The sequence below is a fragment of the Budorcas taxicolor genome, chromosome 19 (genome assembly GCF_023091745.1).
Source record: "Budorcas taxicolor isolate Tak-1 chromosome 19, Takin1.1, whole genome shotgun sequence".
NCBI classification, from domain to species: domain Eukaryota; kingdom Metazoa; phylum Chordata; class Mammalia; order Artiodactyla; family Bovidae; genus Budorcas; species Budorcas taxicolor.
This window is the reverse complement of record NC_068928.1, coordinates 8357875-8376282: the sequence shown is the minus strand read 5'-3', so window position 1 is coordinate 8376282 and position 18408 is coordinate 8357875. Positions and strand designations below refer to the sequence as shown.

Sequence of the window (18408 nt, the reverse complement as noted above, 5' to 3'; positions counted from 1 at the left end):
GAGACCTTGGGTTAGTTGAAACCACATCAGATCAGCAGAAATAAAATGAAAACTTGAAATTGAAAAAAAAAAAAAAAATGAAAGGAAAAAACTGCCCCAAAATTATTAGCTTTTTTTTTTTTTTTTTTCATAAATAAGAGAAAGTTCTATCCTTACTGGTCCTAAATCTGAATAACTACGTCTAATTTTTTTAAACCTTAATTACGTTACACCTATCAATATGTACTAGAAGAAAGAGGAGAAAAAAAGTCTATGCTAGTCCCAGGAGAGCACGCTTACAAGATAGCCACTTTATACAGTATTAACAGACGATGGTCAACAAAGAGTCTTCTATGAGGTGATGGGGGATGCAGAGAAAGGGAGGCTAGTACAGTACACCACCAGCATGGACAAAATAGGAATTAAATTCCCTAGTCTAGACACTGAATTTCTGGGAATTTATTGTCTCTTTTTTTTTTCTTTTTTCTTTTTTAAAATAAAACTTCTATCCTGTTATTTTATTACTTGAACAAGTTTCAATATTTTAAAAGCGCCCAGCATTTTACTTAACCTGGTTGTTTGGAAATAAAAAAAAGAAAGAAAGAAAAACAAACGAAAAAACCTTCACCAAACAACCTAACATTTTATTGGAAAAAAACAAAGAACATGATTAAAAAAAAAAAAAAAGATGTTGCTGTTTAATTAGAATTGAAAAAGGCTTTTTTTCTTTCTTTCTGAGTTAGCATTTTGGAGCCTTTTGCTTGAAGATGCTTTTACCCTACCATGTCTGTGAATGTCTACATTAGTCTACTTTGTTAGTAAAATTTATAAAAATAGGAGTGCAGCAGCTCTTTATAATAAATGTCGCATTCAGTGTCTCATACTGGCTGTGCCTTAAGTACCAAATTTATAAACGTAACAATTTAAAAAATATTAATAAAACGTCAATATCACATTTTAAAAAAGAAAAAATATATATCCACACTACAATATGTTTTAATGCCATCTATTGAGTTGTACTTCTATAGTTGCTGTTGCCGACCTATTACCAATATTAAAAAAAAGTTAAATTAAAAAATATCCTTCATCATAAGTATCTTTCCCCAACCGAGGACCATATATTATAACAGCCAAATGTTAAACATGTGCAAACAGGAAACGGTCAGTTTTTCCCACCAGTCACAGTGCAGCGATGTTTATACTTTTAACTTTTAAAAATTCTGTTTACATCTACAATAAATTAAAAAAAAATTCTTTCATAGCCTCTCTGGTGATACTTGCAGCACTGAGGTATTAAAAAAAACATATAAACCAAAAGGTTGCTTTCCTAATTGGGAAATAGAAAGTGAATGGAGAAAAGATTTCATTAATGCAGGCTTATCCACTCCTGGCCCATGGGTCCCCGGAGCTGGGGGGCGGCTGGGGGGACAGGGGGAGAAGAGAGGCAAAGTGTCCTAGGGACCTTTGGAGGTGCTGAAATGATTGGACAATAGAAAATGATCAAATATTTAAAAATTAAGACTGAAAAAGAATGTCCCCCCACCCCTCCCCACCCAAGCCAAACCAGGTGTGCTTTGAAACATTAAATATGTTAAATATTAAAATTGTAGCTTTGTTTTTAAAAAACGTCTTGGGAAAAGCAGTTTTTCATATTTTAAATAAAAATCTAACTAGACGGTAACGTTGGAAGCTGTGCACAGACGAGAGGTTAATATGCTGGTATGACACTAATACAGTTCTTAGGTCTATCACACAGACAAGAGGAGCTAACAGTGTTCTAACCTGTCCCAGGGTCGGCCTGGCAGCTGGGTGTTCATCCAGTCACTGACTCGGTTACCCTTCCTCCCCTCCTCCACCCACAGAGCATCAAACTGCCTGGGGCCGACTCCCTCACAAAAATATTTTTGATTCTCTCTTTCTTAATAGTTTCTATGTAGTTAATGGAATTGTATTTACAACATTTCTTTTTTAGAATTCACAATTGCAAAAAACCTTATAATATCACCTCTTTCAACAGAAAAAAAGCACTTATAGAAAAGGAGGACACGCAAAACATTGTCGTCCTTACCTTATTGCCGAAAATAGATATACTTAGGTTAACAAAGAGACGCCACAAAAAAAGAACCGCTATAGAGTCTGTTCATTAGCCTACTACATCTCACTTCTTATACAATGCAGAGTAGAAAGTTGATGCCCACCTCCCGCTCGGCACTTCACAACCTCGCTTCTCTGTGTGTGCTCAAATTCCGCCTGAAAATTCATACAGTCTCAGAACTGATACCAAAATATTCAGAGTAATATTACCATCTCAGCATCCTTGAAAAGTGAGAACAGAATTAAACAAGCAAAAAAAAAGAATTGTTTTAAGAAAAAAATAATACCTTAATATAACAATTATACTATGGTTAGCTTTTAACTAGATATTAAAGCTATATGACTATTGGACTAAGTCAAAATCACTACCAAATGTGATTCAAAGAGATTTAAAAGGAGAAGAGGGAAGAGAGAAGAGGGAGGGAAACCATCAAGAAAAGCAAAAACGAAACAAAACCAAAATCATGGGATATATACACATTTAAAAGCTGTTGTCTTATATTACAGCAGATTCGTGAGATGATGAGATGTAGTCAACCCTCGATCCGAAGTGAGCCATCTCTGGTTGGGATGGGGAGTGAGGCTGGTGGGGGAACAGGTCTGATGACATCACCTAAACAAAGGGCCACTCAGAAACTTCGCCCAGTCTTGCCTGGACATCCAGGTATGCTCTGCAGGGCACAGGAGGTCGAGGATGTCCGGAGGAGAACACGAAGTTGGGGTGGGAGGAGAAAGAAGAAATGTCAGGCAGGCATACTGTTGACTCTGTGCTTTCTAACCAGCATTTTCAGAGTATGACTACATTGGGCTACTGAGGATGTCTGAAAGTGGCCAGGCTAATAGCTGACTGGGGTCACAGCCTGAGCCAAGCTTGATGCTGGGGAGAAAGAGGGCAGCTCTGTAGCTCATTTTGCTGGCTTGCTAATTTGCTGATTCGATACTGTGGTAGGGCTCTTGAGGCAGTGGTGGGAAACGGGGTCAGCAGATGTGGTCACGCTGGGTTTGCAGCTGCAACGGTGAGCTGCAGAGTGACCAACGCTGCCTTTTCTGGTCAAGAGTCTGTTTTCAAAGCTAGATGTTTAAAAGTGTCTGTCTTTAGGAGACACCCGTCAAGGACTGTCCATGACTAAAACTGCAAATTTCTACTTAAAAAAATCACATTACATACAAAAGACTCAAGGTCAGGACGCTTGTAAAAACATACACAACAAATAATAACCAGCTTTGGTCCTAGGAAATGAGAACAGGCCTGGGATTCACAGACTTGCTGATCGATTCTCCCTGAACTGGCTGGGAGCCAGGGCCCCTCCTTTCACGGACGGTGCTAAAGGGCTGAGGGTCATCTCTGCTGGGCGCAGACTGTGTGTGTGTGCTTTGGGGCGGCCATGTGACTCAACGGGCCCACTTAATCATTTTTGAGGGGGCGAGTGGTTAGCTCCACTCTATACTCTGTTCCATCCTCTGAGTCCTAAAGCTGGATGCGGGAGGCTGGGCTGCGAGCAGCCTCACCTCCCTCCACCCGCAGGGAAGCTCTGCCGAGGAGGGTGGGGCCGGAGGCGGCAGGGAGCCTTGCACCGCCCGCCCGTTTCTGGCAGGGAGGGAGGAGGCACTCGCAGCTGTTTGATCCCCGTGTCATCTGACTCCACAAGGGCTGGAGCCACCTTCAGCCCCCCACGTTCTTGGGTCCATCAGCCCGCCTTGCTCTCAGGGGCGCCTCGCTTTGCTGGGACCCCTAAACCCAGTTGAATTAGTCGTGAGTAGCTCTCCTTCACACTGTTAGTGGCCTCTGGCTCCGGCAGGCCAGCAATGGCTGGGTCAGTGCTGGAAGGGAAGTGGAGGCGAGGGGGTGAAGAGAACTCACACACGGGGTTTATTGGGTTAAGAGAGGCAGTTGCGTTAGTCGAGGTGATTCCTTAGAGCAATATTAGAGAAATCCAAGAGATGTATGGAGCTTGGCTCCACCTGGTCCCCCAGCTGGGCCCACGCTACTGGGTCCTGGCTGGCTCGGGGGCCTGGAGCAACCCTCGACAAGAGGGGCGTCCTGCTAACTGCAAACCAAAGTGGCAAATCCATCTCACTCAGCTTTGCTTCTCCCAGAGGGACAAGGGCTCATGTCCCAGCTGGGATTTTGCAAGCAGGATCCACTCCCAGGCCTCAGCTGTGGCTCTCTCTCTTCCGAAGAAACAGACTCTTGTCTCAAGACCCAAAACCAGCTCGCTCACACGGGTCATATTGAGCTTCCACGAGAGAACCCCTTCTCCCTTCCTGGTGCTGTTCCGGAGGATGAGGGATACCCGTCTTCAATGAGAAGGTGGAAAGAGGCTCCCTTACTGACTGCCCCAACCTCCCCTCTCCTCCACTCCACCCCTTCCATATCCCCATCAAAGTGATTTAAAAAATGTTTAATTAACTTGAGCTCAGTTTAAAAGGTTAGGAAACTGGCAGGGATCCAAATCCATGTAACGCAGGTGATGTCGTTAATTTAATTTGCTTTTCGTGCAGTAATCTGGATAATTACTCAGTAGTTACTGGTAAAAATGTTTTCTTTTCACTGAAAGATGGAGTCTGGCTGTCTCACTGCATGAACGCCACTGGCCAAGCCCAGCGAGCTCTGGGGAGCTGAGAGGGCCCGGCAACCCTTAGCACCCTCCGCCCCCAAGCCTGGCAGAAGTCTGACGTCTTTCTGCCTCTGTCCCCCTGGGATGGGCACAGCACAGCATCTCCTTCCAGTTTCCCACACTTTTGATCGTATTTCAAGACAGAGAAAGATGAGAGGTGGGAAAGATAGAGAAAAAGGATCAAAAGAATCAAGGAAAAAAAAAAGACAGTGGAAGAAAAATGAGGGCCATGATTTAAGCCAGAGGAGGGATGAGAGATTAAAAGGCTGGATCTTGTTGCCCCCACCCCCCCGGAAAGGGGTGGAGAAAGAGGAGGGAGAGACGTTGACGCGATGGGACCAGGGCCCGTGCGTACTTGCATGCCCAGTGTGCACACATGTACGGACACGCCTGGCGGGCGAGACACGTGGCAGAAAAGGCAATACCTCAGAGTGGGGTGGCAACGGAAGCACCTGCTCAGTGGTATCCATTTGTAAAGGCCGTTGCAATCAAAGGTCCCTAAAATTGCACAATTGTTAAGGTCATCAGCACGCTATACATGGGAACAGATTGTCATATTCTGGGAAAGGAAATTATCGCTAGGACTAGACTGTGGTTGCCAGCATGAATATGTAATTCTGAGACACCGTGCCATGAGGGGCTAGGATGACATCCTCCCAAGCCCTGACTCCCCACCCTGGCCTGTCCGCTCACCCAGGGGAAAACTGAGAGCCAGATTCCCAGGGGTAGGTGGATGAGAGGAGACGGGGGCTTGTGCCACCAACGGCAGGCACCGTTGCACTGCACCCCAGACAGCCCCCAACGGCTCCAGCTGGGGAGAAGGCCAGCCCTGTGCAGACCAAACGTGACTTGACGTTGTTATTTCAGAAACCATCACAGCACACGGGTCAGAGACCCAGGTTTTCATGAACAGATAGGGTCAGTGTTTCTGGTGCTGACCGTGTCCGACATAGTGGCAGACGATCCCTGAAACGGATGCAGCTCTGGATTGACTAGTTACTGCTCTCGATTAGGTGTTACAGCCGATCCGAGGGGGTGTACTCACCAAACTACTGCCTAAGTGATACTGGTTCTGGAGTGGGATTCAACAAGGACCCGGACTGCACAGGCCAGGCAAGGCATGTGTGTGTGTGTGTGCAGTGTGTATGAATGTGTGAGATGGTGTGTGTGCGCATGTGTGTGGGTTGGGGGGGGGGGGGCGACCTTTCAATGCCAGGGGCAGAGACGGGCCGCCCCGATGCCCTGATCGTCTGCACTTGCTTTGTTCTCCCCAGCACAGCCCGGTAGGCAGGGTTCTCCCACAGGGATGTGACCTGGGACGGCAGACACTTCCCTCTTAGCTCAAAATCAAACTGTCTCCAAGATGGAGAGGTTGGCCGATTTTCGGTTTCCCCAATGGAAGGGACAGCGAGCGAGTGGGCTCAGGCACATTCATGCTCACACACACCGGGAGGGGGAAGAACAATACAATCTGAAAACAGCATGCAAATCTGTTAAGCAAATTTCCATCGCCTGGATTAGTCAGATTATAGAACCACAGAGCATTACAAACGTCAAATGCACCTGGCCTTTGGGGCGGGTGGAGCTAAAGAACGCAAAGGGGAACTTACTTGGAACCCGGAGACTGTAGGAAACATTAGCGGAGGAAACCCCCTGGGACGGGACTTGCACCCCATGCTACGTCCCAGGCCCCAGTGTTGCCCCAGGACCCCAGGCAGGACTCTACTGACTCAGCCTGTCATCCTACGGGGACGGGACGGGGCCCTAGCTCCAAGGTCCCAGCCCCCCTGAATCTCCAGGAGGCTGGGATCAAGCAGAGGGGCTGACCCCAGGGGTCTACTACGAGCCAACAGCTGCCTTAGCCTGTTTCCTTAAGGTCTCACACACCAGCTTTCGAGGGAGGAACACTTCTTTTTGTTTTGCAGCCAGGGATGCAATGGGTTGTACATGCGGTTCAGGGTTGAGTGGGCTGAACGTGACCCAGGAGCGACCTGCCCACACTCCCTCCACTCCACCTGTGGCCCGCGCACGGTAAGAAGCTGCAGCTGGGGGTGGTGGACGTGGGAGTGGCGGGGGACCCGGTGCCCGCTCCTGGCCTGCCGGCTCGGGGCTTCCCTGGCACATCACCGCCCCCCCGTGGGCTGCAGGAGACAGGCGGGAGGGCAGGGGCGGGGAGGTACTTACGGCGATGCCGTGGCCGAAGCCGGAGCCCGGCTGAGGGCTGGCGGCGCTTATGTAATTCCCCACTGCGGAGTCCTGGCTGGCAGGGCCGTAGAGGTCGGCGACGGGTCCTGGGCTGTTGGCCCCCGGGAAGCCTCCGGGCCGCGCCGGGTTGGAGCCTGCCGGGGAAGCGGGCCCGCCAAAATTCGGTTGAGCACTGTAGCTATTCAGGACTGGTGTGCAGAGAATAGAGCTGGGTATGAGGCTGGAAGCCAGGCATGCACCGGTCACCACAAGCCAGACACTCGGGAGGAACAGCTGAGGCCCGACTTCTAACACTCAACCAAGGCCATGCGAAGACATCAGCAGGGACTCAAGAATACTCAGCCCAGGCTACTACTAAGAAGCTCGGAGCTCCAAAAAGAGATAGAATAAAAAAAACAACCATTCAACACAGTATGGCAACCAACTGGGGTGCTTCACTGCCCACCAAATTATCACAATAGAAATAGAGAGATATATGGAAGAGAGAGAGAGTTGGTTTTTTTTTTTTCCACATCTGAATTGATGCTCATGCAGTCTTGCCTAGATCTGGGCACGTTGAGACAGCATTCACATCCCATGCAAACTACAAAGGAACTAGGTTTAGACTACACATTGTGTTAATACTGATATTAAAATGTGACAGGAAACAAAGCAATTTGTGTCCAGGAAAAAAAAAATCTTTGGGGAGGGAATTTTTTGGTTTGTTTCACTTTTTTTTCTTGTTTTTGGATCCATTAAATGACAAATTTGTTTTAAACAACAACAAAAAAGACAAAAAAGATCTTCGGCTCTCCCTCCCTCCCCCCCCCTCCCCACTGGCTACTCCCTCCCTCCCCACCCCTCCCGTTTATATCCCTGAATGAAAGTCGTCAATACTGAAGTGGTCGGAGGATGGGATATGTCATGGAAGACTTGGGCATCTTAACATAACCGTAATGATGGTGGCAGAGGGTTCCCTTCTGGGGTGGAGAGCAGGGGATGGAGGGAGGGATGGGGTGGGGATGGAGAATCTGGAGGCTCTGGGCCAAAGCTGGTGAACGCCAATGATGCTACAGGACACCCACACACTCACCTCCTGCAGTAGAAGGAAAGGGGGGATTTAAACTTTTTTTTTTTCCTTTTGTTTAAAAAAAAAAGACAAAGAAGTATGAATTCAGAGCATACTGACTGAACCAAATGATCACGAAAGCATATCTGACCGAAAAGCCTGCGTTCTGTTGGTTATCTTCAGATAGACTCCAGACTATCAGAAAGAAGAACGAGGACTGGACCTTTGCTACAAGGAGACAAGACTTCACACCCACATGTTCCTTGGGGAGTGGTGGTGGTGGGGGGCAGGGTGAGGAGATGCTGCCCCAGGCCCCCGCCTTTACTCAGTCCATCGTTCCGCCCCAGCGAGGACCACAGCTTGTCAACCAGGTTAACTGTGTCTCTTCTTCATTTCCCTTTAGTAGCTTAAATCTTTTATTTTCCATAATAGAAAAAAACATCTTTTTTATACTGTAAAAGTAATTTCTCATTGACTTTTGAAGTTCAAGGTGAATCAGGCTGGCCAGTTCTGGACTACAACGCGTCCATCTTGAAGAACCAGACAAAACGGGTTCCACGAACTTCCTTGAATCCCAGTGGGTGCTCCTCACGACAGCCTTCTCCCTCCTGCCTATGCCCGGCATTTCCCTCTGCCCTGGGCCCACCTGCCCTCAGTGGCAGCAGGGAAAACATTTGCAAATCTTCTCTGGACCATGACCTTGCCCTGGGCACCTGTGGCTGGAACTCCTCACTTCTGGGTGTGTGTGTGGGGGGGTGGGGGCTTGAAGAGCCAAACCTGGATTGATTGCTACCGACTAGTCGCCACGATGGAAAAAGACCGACGATGCACCCCAGCTAGGCTGGTGGGAAACCGAGACAGGATGCAAAGATGCAAGGAGAGCGAGCCAAGCAGGGCCGGGCTCCCAACTCAGCAGAGAAAAGGCAAGCTGCTTCCTGGGAAGGCCATCTGGGGCCGGAGGCTTCAAGGTCAGGCCCCTAGGAAGCTGTGCCAAGAAAGGAAGAAACTGGCTGATGGAAAGCACAGGTTAAAGAAAAAAAAAACCCCAGAGGCTCAGAGCAAGGGAATGGCTGATTTGGGAGTGCACTGGCAGACAGAGGGGACAGGACTTTTGAATACAGGAGATTAAACTTGCAGATAACGTTTGGCCCTTCTCACTCACGGAAGCAAGGATCAAGCTGAGATATTCAACAGACAGCATTATCTCAGGCTTACACACTTTCTTTTTCCAGGCCAGGGAAAGCAGAGAGAGCTCAGACACTGACTCCTGGTTCACCCAGGCAGCTGACCCCACTCCTATACCAAGGAACCAAGAGAGTAACTAGCCAGCTCTGTTTCAGGGTAACGGGTGGAAGGTCAAGGCTTTCTGACCTCTCTCTCCTCTGGCTAGATGAGGATCCAGGGTGGGCATGCCCATCTAGAAGCCAAGAAGGAGAGAGCGAGCTCCATCTCGGCTCCTCCCAGCAGAGTGAGGGCTACCCAGAGACTAACCCAGCCAGCAGAAGGAGGCTGGGAGAGAGGAGGTTGCATGCTCATGGAAGGATGCTGCCTAGAAACACGCCCCGCTGGAGGGTCAGAAGACAGAGGGGCTGGTGGTGTTTGGCCCACCCGTTAGCCTCCCCATCCTGTTGCCCAGGAGACCTGCAGCTGGAGAGCTGGCCTGAAGGGAGTCTCCCAGTTGGGCCTACATCGCCCCTCCCTCTTCTATCCTCTTCCATCCAATGACTCCAGAATCACTGTGGAGGAGGCACTGTGTTACAATGCAGGTTTAAAACTCTAAGTCTTGCACAGTTACACACTTGCCCTCTTCACACCTGAGCCCCAGCTCCGTCACCCTGCAGACACCCCCCAGTCAGGGCTGAAAGACGGGGCCCTGGCTCCCCGCCTAGGATGCAGGTAGCAGGCCAGGAGCCCCTGGTTCTGGGCTGGTCCTTTTTCTCTGGACAGTGGAACCTGCTCCCTCAAGGGCTGAGGGCGTAGAGGAGCCGGGTCACTGGGCTCCTCGGTCAATGAGTCCCCCTTTCTTTGTGTGCAGAGGACCCAGGCTCCAGAAAGCAGGTTAACAAGCCAACCTATGTCCTGAACCCATGCATCTCCAGGAGGGCACTACCCAGCTCAGCAGTTTGAGAAGGAAATGGGAGGGGCACTCAGACACCAACATGCGCTGTTTGATGGTGCGAAGGCAAGAGGGACACGGTGATCTTCTTCTTTGGGGACCTTCCCCCTGCACACTGGCTGGCAACACAGTAAAGGAGGACCCCCTCCCCTCCAAGCTGTGACCTTGAGAGAAGAGGTAGGCAGGTGGGGGCGGGGGGAGCATGCCTCGAGCCCCTGGCCTGAGGGTGCTTTCCATGCTAGTTACCCTGAATCAGTTCTCAATGGGCTGTCTCCTGGCAGGTCACCTCCAGGCTCATTTTAAGGGGCAGAAATGCTCCCAAGGCCAGGGTCAGGTCAGGAAGAGGGAATGGGATGTCCCTCAAGGCTGCTCAGCTAGGGTGTGTGTGTTTGTGTGCGTGTGGAGGGAGGGAAGAAGAGGTCTCAGTAGGTACTGCTGAATAAATAGTGCTGAGATTTAAAAAGGACGTTGTAACTCCTGTGCCCGAAGATGACAATGTCTTGCAAACACCCTGGCATTTTTGTAGCAGAAGCTGTGAGCATTAAGTGGCCTTGGGCAAGCTCTGCACCAAGCAGCAGTTTGGGAACTCATGGTGGGGGAGCAAGGTCACTTCTCCACTGGCCGCTCTGGGCAGCGTCCACAGCAGCGGTTTAATCCGGGGCAGGCGCCTCTCCTCGCCCTGTGCCCCAGGCATTCTCTGGGCTTTCTGGGTCCAGGCAGCAGTATGCTCAGGGAGGCAGCTACGGTGTGGAGAAAGGGAGCGCTGGACTTGGAGTCAGAAGACCTGAGTGTGACCCCAGCCCTGACCTCCAGCTACCTGCCTGGGTGGGTGTCAGCCCCTCACCCACCAGAGTCCTCATCCACGACACGTGAGTCCTGCCCTACTCTGCCTGACTCTCAGTGGGCTGAGGCGAAAATGCAAAAGAGGAATGCCTGTAACTCATCACGTTTAGAACAAATACATCCGTTTTCGAAACAGTTGTGTATGCACAGCCCAACAAGGCAGGTTACCATACGCAGGTTTAGGAAAACCTGATATATGATAGCACAATTCACTGGCCAAACAAATCAGGAAGTGACTTCACAAAAGGATCTGTTTCATCGACCACCCTGCATTCAGTCACCTTGGACCTGATGAAAAGACTCTGGGGAATGGGGGGGACGGGCAGGAAAGCAAGGACACAACCTCTCATTGAGGCTAGCAAGAGGAAATGCATCTAAATTTCGGTTGGTGGCATTTTGCATCGGATAAAAGGAGACACTTCCTGCCTATCAAGGGAATACACCTGGCTGGCTGGCCCAGGAAAGCCATCCCAGAGTCCTTCTCCAAGGTCTGTCCTGCAGGCTCAGACCCTCACCTGCAGAGGCAAGACCCAAAGCTCGGGAGCATCTGGGGGGTTTACGGCAAACCTTTCCTTCTGGTGGGTACAGGTCTGCATGTGGTTCTGCCCGACTGTGGTGAGAAGGAGCTGGGCTGAGAGTGGAATTTGTCACTGAGGGTGGGGAAGTTGTGGGAGAGGGCAGTGAGGATCAGGAGATCAGGAGAGCCACACTGCAGGTCTAGGAAAGGTTGGAAGCCCCGATACTTCTGTATGCTTCCAACGTGATGCCGCTGGACACAGGGCAGAAGGCTAGAGCCCAGGACTCGGAGGCGGGCACCCCTGGGAGGGCATCTCTGGCTCTAAGGCCTGAAGAGTGGATTATTACTGATTCAGAGAAAGGAACTGTTAACAGAACTGTTGCTATATCTGAGACAAGCCAGGGCCCACCAAGTCCCAGGCTCAGACCTGGGTCCTGGTTTGGTGGCTCTCACTTTTCACCAAAATGCAGAGCCAGCCCTCAGGACAATTTTAGTCTCCCACTTGACGAATTATCTGTGACCGCCAGGATCCATCTCAGGAGGGGGCCTCACGGCCCCCAGCACATTGCCAGGATAGTGTGTGCTGCTCAGGACAAGGCAGGCGCAGCGGTAGGCCTGCCTGCACCCAGCCCAACTCAGAAGGTAACCTGCTACCCAGCAGACCTTACTGTGCCTGCATGAGGCGCGAGGGCAGGGAGACTGGGCTGCTGGGTGTCACGGGCCCGCTCCCAGCCCCAAGCTCCTGAAGAATGTGGGACCTGGAGCATAAGCCCGTGTGGTATTTTTCATGTTAATGTATCACACTAGATCGTAGGGAGTTCTGTTTTAGAGGATTAAAGAGAGTGACTGAGAACGCAGTGAGCAGAGGGGCTCTGCTGATGGGCTGATACCAGAGTCACTGCGCCTCCGACCACCACACTTCTCTCTGCCGGGATTAAAACGCCACAGCAGCAGAGACTGTGTCTCAGCAAAGGACCCTCTGGGAGGGGTGTGTGTGCAGAAGGTGGGGGCTCTCCAGGTTCTCAAGGGGCCCTGGGTTCTCCAGACCAAGAGCAACCTGCCCGATTCCCATTTACCACGGGGGGCTCAGTGGATGCTGCGTTTCATAACGCCAGGCGGCTCTCAGAAGCTGAGACCTGACTCTGAACAGCCAGCCTCTCAGGAATGCCAGCTGGTCAGCTGAGGCTTCCCTGCAAACAGAGTTGGGGACCCTAATCTGCAGTCTCACCGTGCCCTCTGCAAGTCGTGCCCACAGTAAATTAATGCCAGTGGTCAGCCAGGGAAGGTTGGCCTGAAAAACTAAACCTGCTTCTGATAACAGAAGGAGAAACACTCAGCTGTGAGCTACCACAGCTCGTCTCCAGCGCAGCAAGGGGGAATCATACTCCAGCAGTTTGCCCGGCCACTGGGCCCCAGGGATCTCGGCTCAAACTTCTCTCCCAGAGCCTAGCCTGAAGGTGGGAGAGGAAGACAGAGAGGGCCAGCAATTACCTCTAACCTGGGAAAACCGTGACACAGTAAATGAAAATCAGATCGGTGCGGGGACCCAGATGCAGGGACAATCAATTTTATATATGACATTTCTTTTTCTTTTTAAGCTCTGCTGAAATTCAAGCTATTTCAGAAGGCAAGGAGAAGACACACTTTAATAAAACTAGGGTAGGATTGAGAGAGCTATGTGATGGTGTTTCTTTCTTCCTGTCTCCCTATACAAATCAATATATTGCCGGGAAGGACAAACTCAGCCTGCTGTCAGCATGTCTTGACACATCTGAGATGCCTGGCTCATTGCAAACACTGCAGGTGACACGTGGAGAGAGTCAGCTCGCTCCCTGGGCTCACAGGGACTCCCAGTGCTGGTTCCAGTGATGCTGGTCTTCCAAGACTGCAGTTCCTGCTTGTCCTCTCAACATCGAGCCTGCTTCAGACCACTGTGGGGGGCCCAGATGTCTGCTGGCTAGTGCTGGCATATCTTAAGTCGGGAATGGATGGACAGTACAACCTAAGACTCAGGACTCACGGTTTTGTAGAAAGGTTGCAGCTTCAGGTCAAATCACATTCCCAGAAGAGACAACTTCACTGCTGGCCAGCTCCAAACCCCTCACATCCTGAGTTCCTAGCGAACCTGGATACTCACACTATCACTCAGATCAGTGCAAGGAGACAGCCCCCAGAACCCCATCTAAGGAGGGCTTTATGGCCGGTACTTTATGTTGCTGGACAACCTCAATAGGAAACAGCTCATTCTCTTTCTGTCTTGACACTTTTTGAGTATCAGCCTTGACTTGGGTATGTCTCTTCTTTACAAAGGACCAGGCTGGGTTGGTTGGGGAGGAGGAGGTATGGGGTTAGTGGCTGACTGCCATCTGATGAGGGGTAAATTCTGGGGACAGAGTAGCGCGGAGTGGGCCTGGGCCTGGGCTGTGTTTCCTTCGTTGTAGCCAGATTCCTTACCATCTGAGCCACTAGAGAAGTCCTCCAGGTGCACCGGCAGGCGTTTTAACACCATCTTGTTCTCGCTCCTAACATCTTGTAAGATGGGCTTTATTGCCCTGGGGTCGCTGACAAGGACACTTGGGGCTGGGGCCATGCGGGGATGCGTCCAGGGTCTCACAGTGTCTCAGACTGACTCACTTGGACTTCGGGGCAACTCCCAGCTGCTTTTAGATTGAATCACACTGCCCAGCTGTCCTTCCTGGCACCGTGGTTTGCGAAGGTTTCTTCTGTTTATTTGGATCTTTCTTTGCTTTGCCGAGGTTGCAAAACCAAGGATGATGAATCAAACCTACAGTACTGAAGTGCCAGTTCCTGAGGGCATGGGCCCTGCTGCCTTTTCCAAACTGGGAGCTCCCCGGTGGTGGGGGTGTCTCCCCCATCAGACTGGGGGCTCCCTGAGGTGGGCCATCTCTTTATGGCCCCTGCCACAGCAGATAGGTCAGACCACCCTCCTCTGGACCACATCTCGGAACAATACTGGGCACAAAGCTGGCATGCAGTATAGCTGGGGTCAGAGTGTATCAGAGAGAAAGGGCGTCCTTCCATGCACCCCAGACAGTGCAAGCAGAGGGTTGGTCTTAGTCCCCAGAGACCACTCCAGTCTAGCGAGGGCCATCCTTCGGGGAGCCCTCAGGTGTGAGCACCTTCAGTGCTTACTGCTTGACTCCAAGCCATGGAAACTCACTGTCTGTGGTTCCAGAAACCCGGGCGTGGGGTGGGGAGGATGCCCAAGGGGCAACCCTTGAGGACCTGTACAAAAGGCTTTCCACTTGAGCTGGCCGTCTTTAACGACTGTAAATGCACCGGAGTTTAATCCATCTTTGCTGTAAGCGCTAATAGCTCTGTGTCCTTGAAGTTCAAAGTGGGCGCATACATGTCACTAATTAGCCAAGCACGGCGCCATTCAGCTCCCTCTCATGTTTCTAATTAGGTCTTTAATAACAAACAAACTCCGACCTTACTGAAAGGCCTGCATTCGTCAGACAGTCAAGGAGGGTGGCTGCTTTCCTGTTTATGGTTGCTCCGGGCCGCTGGTCCTACGTGTACATACTCTCAATCTCAGCTAGGACAGGCCTATTCTCGGGGGAGGCAGGAGAATCCACCTATGAGGACACAGACCCTTTCAGCCTGTCCAGGAGGGGTGGATCTCCTGTCCCTGCTGGGAGGGCCAGTGGCGGGCAGGAGAGGCCTGAGCTCCAAGGCTACAGGCTCATGATCTCTGTCCTTAGAGGAGGCTGGGGTGAATCGTCTGTCTTGTGGCTCTGCTGATCTGTTTCTGAAGGTAGGGATTCTGATGATGAATCACAGACATTGTGTGAGGCTCTATATCTGGAAGAATCTTGAGGTGTCTGAGTCCATGGTTACACACTGGACTTGCTGGGGAGATTTAAGTACTGCTGAGGCACCCCCCACCCCGCCCCAATTCCCCTGCAGATTCTGATTTGATGGATTCACAATGTGGCCTGAACACTAGGAATTTTAAAAACTCCCCAGGTGATTCTAACATGTAGCCAGGTTCAAGAACCACTGTGTTCACCCCTGTTTCACAGCTCATCGATGGTAGCTATGAATGGGTCTACCTTTATTAATATCATCCCAAGTGCCACACTCTAAAGGGTTAATCAACCACACCCAAAGATGAAAACCTTGACTATAAGTTTTTTAAAAAAATAATACACAATTCTGGAAATATTTCTATCCCTCTCAATGCCTTCGTACATCAAAAAAATAAAATAAAATAAAAGGCATGACGGGTGTTTCAAATTATTCCCTACCAGGTGATGCATCACTTGGAAGCCCCTGGCTTTCTCTCCAGTCACTTCTCTCAGATCTCAAGGTATTATCACGGTCACCCCTTTTGTTCCCAATGATAAGGGATCCAGAGCTTTGGAAACAGCAGCAATACAGAGCTATAGAGCTGAGGGGTGCCCAAGAACCCAACAGTCTGAAATCCTCTGCCCCTAAATCAAGCAGCTTGTCATTGGCAGAAGCCAGATGCAAACCAAGTCTTCCCTGCTCCTCCTCCTCCACTCTTTTTTTTTTTTTTAAGCCTCTTATCATCCTTATCTGATTAATCCACAAGGCAACCTGTTCCCTAGGAAGGGAAGGGATATAAGGGAGATGCATGCCTTTGAGCTCTATTTCCAAGGCCAGACAGGGGAAGCCAGAAGCTGTGGGGTCAACCCTTGAACAACCACATAACCTTCCAGCAAGCCAGTCCCAAGTCTTGTTTGTTTCTCTTTAAGCCAGGTGGGAGGGGACACACTGAACTCTCAGGGGCTACCTCAATGGAAGGTTTAGAAACTCTTATGTACCTGGAGCTGAACAACCCAGACCCAGAAAAGTCATATGACATGGCCAAGGATAGGTAGCAAAATTGGGTGAGAGGTTTCTTCCAACAGAGGTCCGTGTTCTCTGGTTTTGCTGCTGTGCTTGTGGGTCTTTTCTCTGGAGGCTGGGTAGAAGTTACCAGACTCCTCTGTCTGGGTCAGTCCTGACTCGGGGGCATCGTGGGTCCCGTGTGTTGGTAAGGCTGAGCATCTCCTCTTCCCCTCAAGACCGGGAAAGCCAACCCTCTGCAGCTTACAGTCAGAAATAACTTCCAGAAAGAGACGGCAGAGTGGGGCTCTGCAGCCTTTACCTCCCACAGTGGGCTCTTCCACCGGCACACAGGTTTGCATTAATTGTTTACCACAGACCTGGACAGACCAGTTTATTAATATTAATAAGTAACTAGGAACAAAAGGCCCCTTTATTTTTAGCTCTCTCTAATTGCGTAGTAATTACTTATCTACAAAACAAATGAGCCCCTGCTCGCTGTTGCCATGGTACTGAGGGTCCAGCCTCCCTGCAGGATGATTGGCCGAGAAGCCCGCTGATCCCGCCCCCGGCCCCGCCCCTCCCGACCATTGGCTTAAGGCAAAGCCCCAGCAACTGGACAGCCAATCTCCTCCCAGCCTTAGGGCTGGGCTGCACTACCCAGCGACCTTCCAGATGCAGTGTGCCAGCTCGCAGGAAGGGATGTTGATTGATCCCTACGGAGAAGTCTGCATTGCCCAAAGACGCCCAGCCCTGCTCCACGGCTTAGTTTCCTACGGGCAGTGGCTAACTTCCTTCAGTTCTGTTTTAGCTAAAGTCTCCTTTCAAATGATTATCTTCAGGTTGGCTCATTCTTACAGGACCACGCCTCCTTTGTGTACCTTTGGTCTGAAAAGATTCAGAGACCAGAAGCCAGATCGGAAATGTCAGCTAAAGCCAGACAACCATGATGTTAAGTTTGCAATGGCAAAGGCAGGTGCAAAAAGTACATGTAATGCCTTCTGAAAATGACTTCGGGTTCCCTCCTCCCCTAGGGATATGGAGAATTGATTTGATGGCCAACAGTGGGGATTTGTTTTTGTATGTTTCAAAGTCAGTGTTTTGCAGGGATGGCAGACCTAGGCTTAAATCCTGTCTCTGCCACCTCACTGGTGCTAAGACATAGTTTTTAAACCTTAAAAATGGAAATGGGAATAACAGCACCCATTGCATAGGCCTATGAGAATTAAATGGGATAAGGGAGGTGGACTTGGCACAGTACACGACTAATTCATAATAAATGTGAGGTATTTTAACATATTACCTATATTTTATTAAAATTGGCTGGGAAGTGTCTCTAGCATTCTACCAACCACTTGCAAGATATCCTTCCCTTAAGAGACCTCTCAGGTGGGTTTGAATTTTGAGATGACTCTCCTGTCCACGCCACAGAGTGGACTGCGTTGTGGCTCCACTCATCCTGATAGATCTAGAATGGGTCTCTCATCCAACAGCCAATCACAGCTGCTGAAAAGCATAATTTGCCCATATCCCGTGGTGCAGGATCCCAGGATGGGAAGAGGAGACCTTTTTATTTATTAATGAGCATCCAGGAACAAAGGGCCCCTTTGTTTTCTGCTTTCTCTAATTGCATGGTAATTACTCATCTGCACTAAGAATGAGGCTGACTGCCTCCTTGGAGGGTTGATATGGTAGGAGAAGGCAGGCACCACTCTGAGACAACATGCAAAACACCTTCTGAAGACTCAAAATTCTGCCTTTCATTGAGGAGGGCACCCCAGGGAAGGTTAGTCAGGTGTGGCTTTCTGGCGTTCTGAAGCAGATTTGAACGGAGGAAGCAAAGAGGAGGACAGAGGGAAAGGGGCTGGCAGAAAGGACAGGGGCAGAGGCTGCCACAAGGACACAGAAAGAGGAACCAGTAGGCCCACGCAGGGGATGAACAGGAACTTGTTGGCAGAAACCAAGGAGAATCTCTGCAGGGTCTGCCTTGCTCTCCTCCCCTTCCTCCAGGTCACCAAGCACAGCCGCAGGGGCCAGGCGTCAGGCTGGGCTCCGTGGGGCCGCTGCCAGGTTGATCTTCCTCTGTTGGTTCTGTCCGTAGTGAGCTCCACTGCCATAAAGAATATGAACTCCTCTCTCCCACCAATATGACTATAGCAATCTGGCTTTCAAG

The 18408-nt window shown here is 50.2% G+C and overlaps 1 protein-coding gene across 4 annotated transcripts in view; it reads right to left on the bottom strand.

The window, feature by feature from the left end:
- Window positions 1–602: 602 nt before the first annotated feature.
- The window catches only part of MSI2 (musashi RNA binding protein 2), a 409668-nt gene continuing 391862 nt past the window's right edge, over window positions 603–18408 (bottom strand). The window contains exons 12-14 of one of the 4 annotated variants that reach the window (XM_052657187.1): window positions 6876–7030; window positions 5117–5189; window positions 603–2744 (exon numbers count right to left, since the gene is read on the bottom strand). In XM_052657187.1, the coding sequence (XP_052513147.1) occupies window positions 5148–5189; window positions 6876–7030 (197 nt within the window). In that variant the 3' untranslated portion in view covers window positions 603–2744; window positions 5117–5147. Of the gene's footprint in view, window positions 2745–5116; window positions 5190–6875; window positions 7085–18408 lie in introns of all 4 variants that reach the window. The other 3 variants (XM_052657188.1, XM_052657186.1, XM_052657189.1) reach the window with 3 other exon arrangements.